General features: G+C 52.0%; 1 protein-coding gene across 1 annotated transcript; it reads right to left on the bottom strand.

Moving 5' to 3' along the window:
* Positions 1-116: 116 nt before the first annotated feature.
* Positions 117-1,062, bottom strand: LOC106792754. The gene is made up of 2 exons (XM_014759264.1): positions 616-1,062; positions 117-182 (listed from the first exon to the last, which is right to left on the bottom strand). The coding sequence occupies exons 1-2, from the start codon at positions 1,060-1,062 to the stop codon at positions 117-119; spliced, it is 513 nt and encodes a 170-aa protein (XP_014614750.1).
* Positions 1,063-1,467: the final 405 nt, after the last annotated feature.

The raw sequence follows: 1,467 nt of genomic DNA, 5'->3' as shown, positions 1-1,467 counted from the left end.
AACCTTGCATAGGCCCCTTGGGCCCGGTGCCCAAGGAAGTGTTGGATTCCTACCGACTAAAAACCCACCTGGTGCAACATTCACCCGCAAAGGGAGGAGGCAGGCGAAACACAYGATTAGTGCAATACAAATTGCCTGTATGCCTCTCCCTTAATAAGCTTGGCCGGTATTCGCGTAGCTTTCTACAATAATTACACGCACACATTCATACTTTGTCGCACTCAACAGTTTTAACTGAAGGCGTAATTTATTCACTCATACTTGGCCTGACCCTACAATTAATGGTGTTTTCGTCAGGCCCATTCCACTCTCATACCATATTTACAAAATATATACACTCCATTTATTTAAACTCCATTCATACAATGAGGGTGAAGAGACGCATAGCCGTCAGCCATTCGTCGCCCCAGTCACAAGAAGCCTCGCCCGAGGGGGCCGCCTAGAAGTCCGTCTCCTCTGCTGCCCCGCACGCAACCTTCACCCATTCATCCACTCTCTTTCTCTCTCCGCATTCTCCTTTTCACGCATGACGTATCCTGCAAAAGACTGGAATGCAGCCCACCCCCCCGGCACATCCAGGCATGCCCTAATTATGCCAGAAAGGGAGACATGCACCCMACCCAAGTCCCTGACAAGATCGTCCCGTTCATTCGTCCACGCAGGGCAGTCGATCAGGGTGTGGTCCGCATCGTCCACGTTTGCTCCGCAGTGAAAGCACTGCGGAGATGTCACCTTTCCAATCCTTTGTAGGTACGCAGGGAAACAGCTATGTCCGGTCATCAGCTGAGTGGTGTAAAAGGTCGTACCTATATAGTACGGCCTCTCAACCCACTCATCCAACCTATCGGCAATAGCTGCCCTTACCCGCGCACCCGTTTCTCCAATTATCCCTATTAGACCTAATTCCTCTTCCTTCCATGCGGCAATCGCCCCGATTCTAGCAAAAGCGCCCAGCGCCACCTTAATACCCGGAGGGACTAGATCCTCCGCGTCCCTAAGGGTCGCATACACCTCCGCCAGTCGGGGCGCAAGATGATCGAGGGGAATAATCCCTGCAACCATCATTACCGCATGGAATGACACCGTTCTATATGCACAGCACACCCTGWTCGCTACCYTCYTMTRAAACGATCRAATGGCCCGCTTGACTCGTAAGTCCTCTACAGCAGCGCGCTACCACACCGGTGCCCCTTAAATGAGCACCGATTGGATCACGCTGCTATAAAGGCGCCTCTTCTTCTCCCCCGGTCCGTGAAGGTTCGGAAGGAGCCTTCCAAGAGACCGAAGGATCCCCTCCGCCTTAGGGATCAAGGCCGTAAAGTGGGGCCTAAATGTGTAGTCGGAGTCTAGTATTACTCCTAGATATTTAACTCTATTCTCTATTTTAACCTGCGAACCCCTAATCCTAATTACAGGGGCTGGAGCATTCCTGCGTTTGCGGAGAGCAGAGACCGGGAAGGCCATTGC

Source organism: Polistes canadensis, unplaced genomic scaffold, assembly GCF_001313835.1.
Source record: "Polistes canadensis isolate GaletaPanama2010 unplaced genomic scaffold, ASM131383v1 scaffold_622, whole genome shotgun sequence".
Classification (NCBI taxonomy): domain Eukaryota; kingdom Metazoa; phylum Arthropoda; class Insecta; order Hymenoptera; family Vespidae; genus Polistes; species Polistes canadensis.
This window is presented reverse-complemented; position numbering and strand designations above follow the sequence as displayed.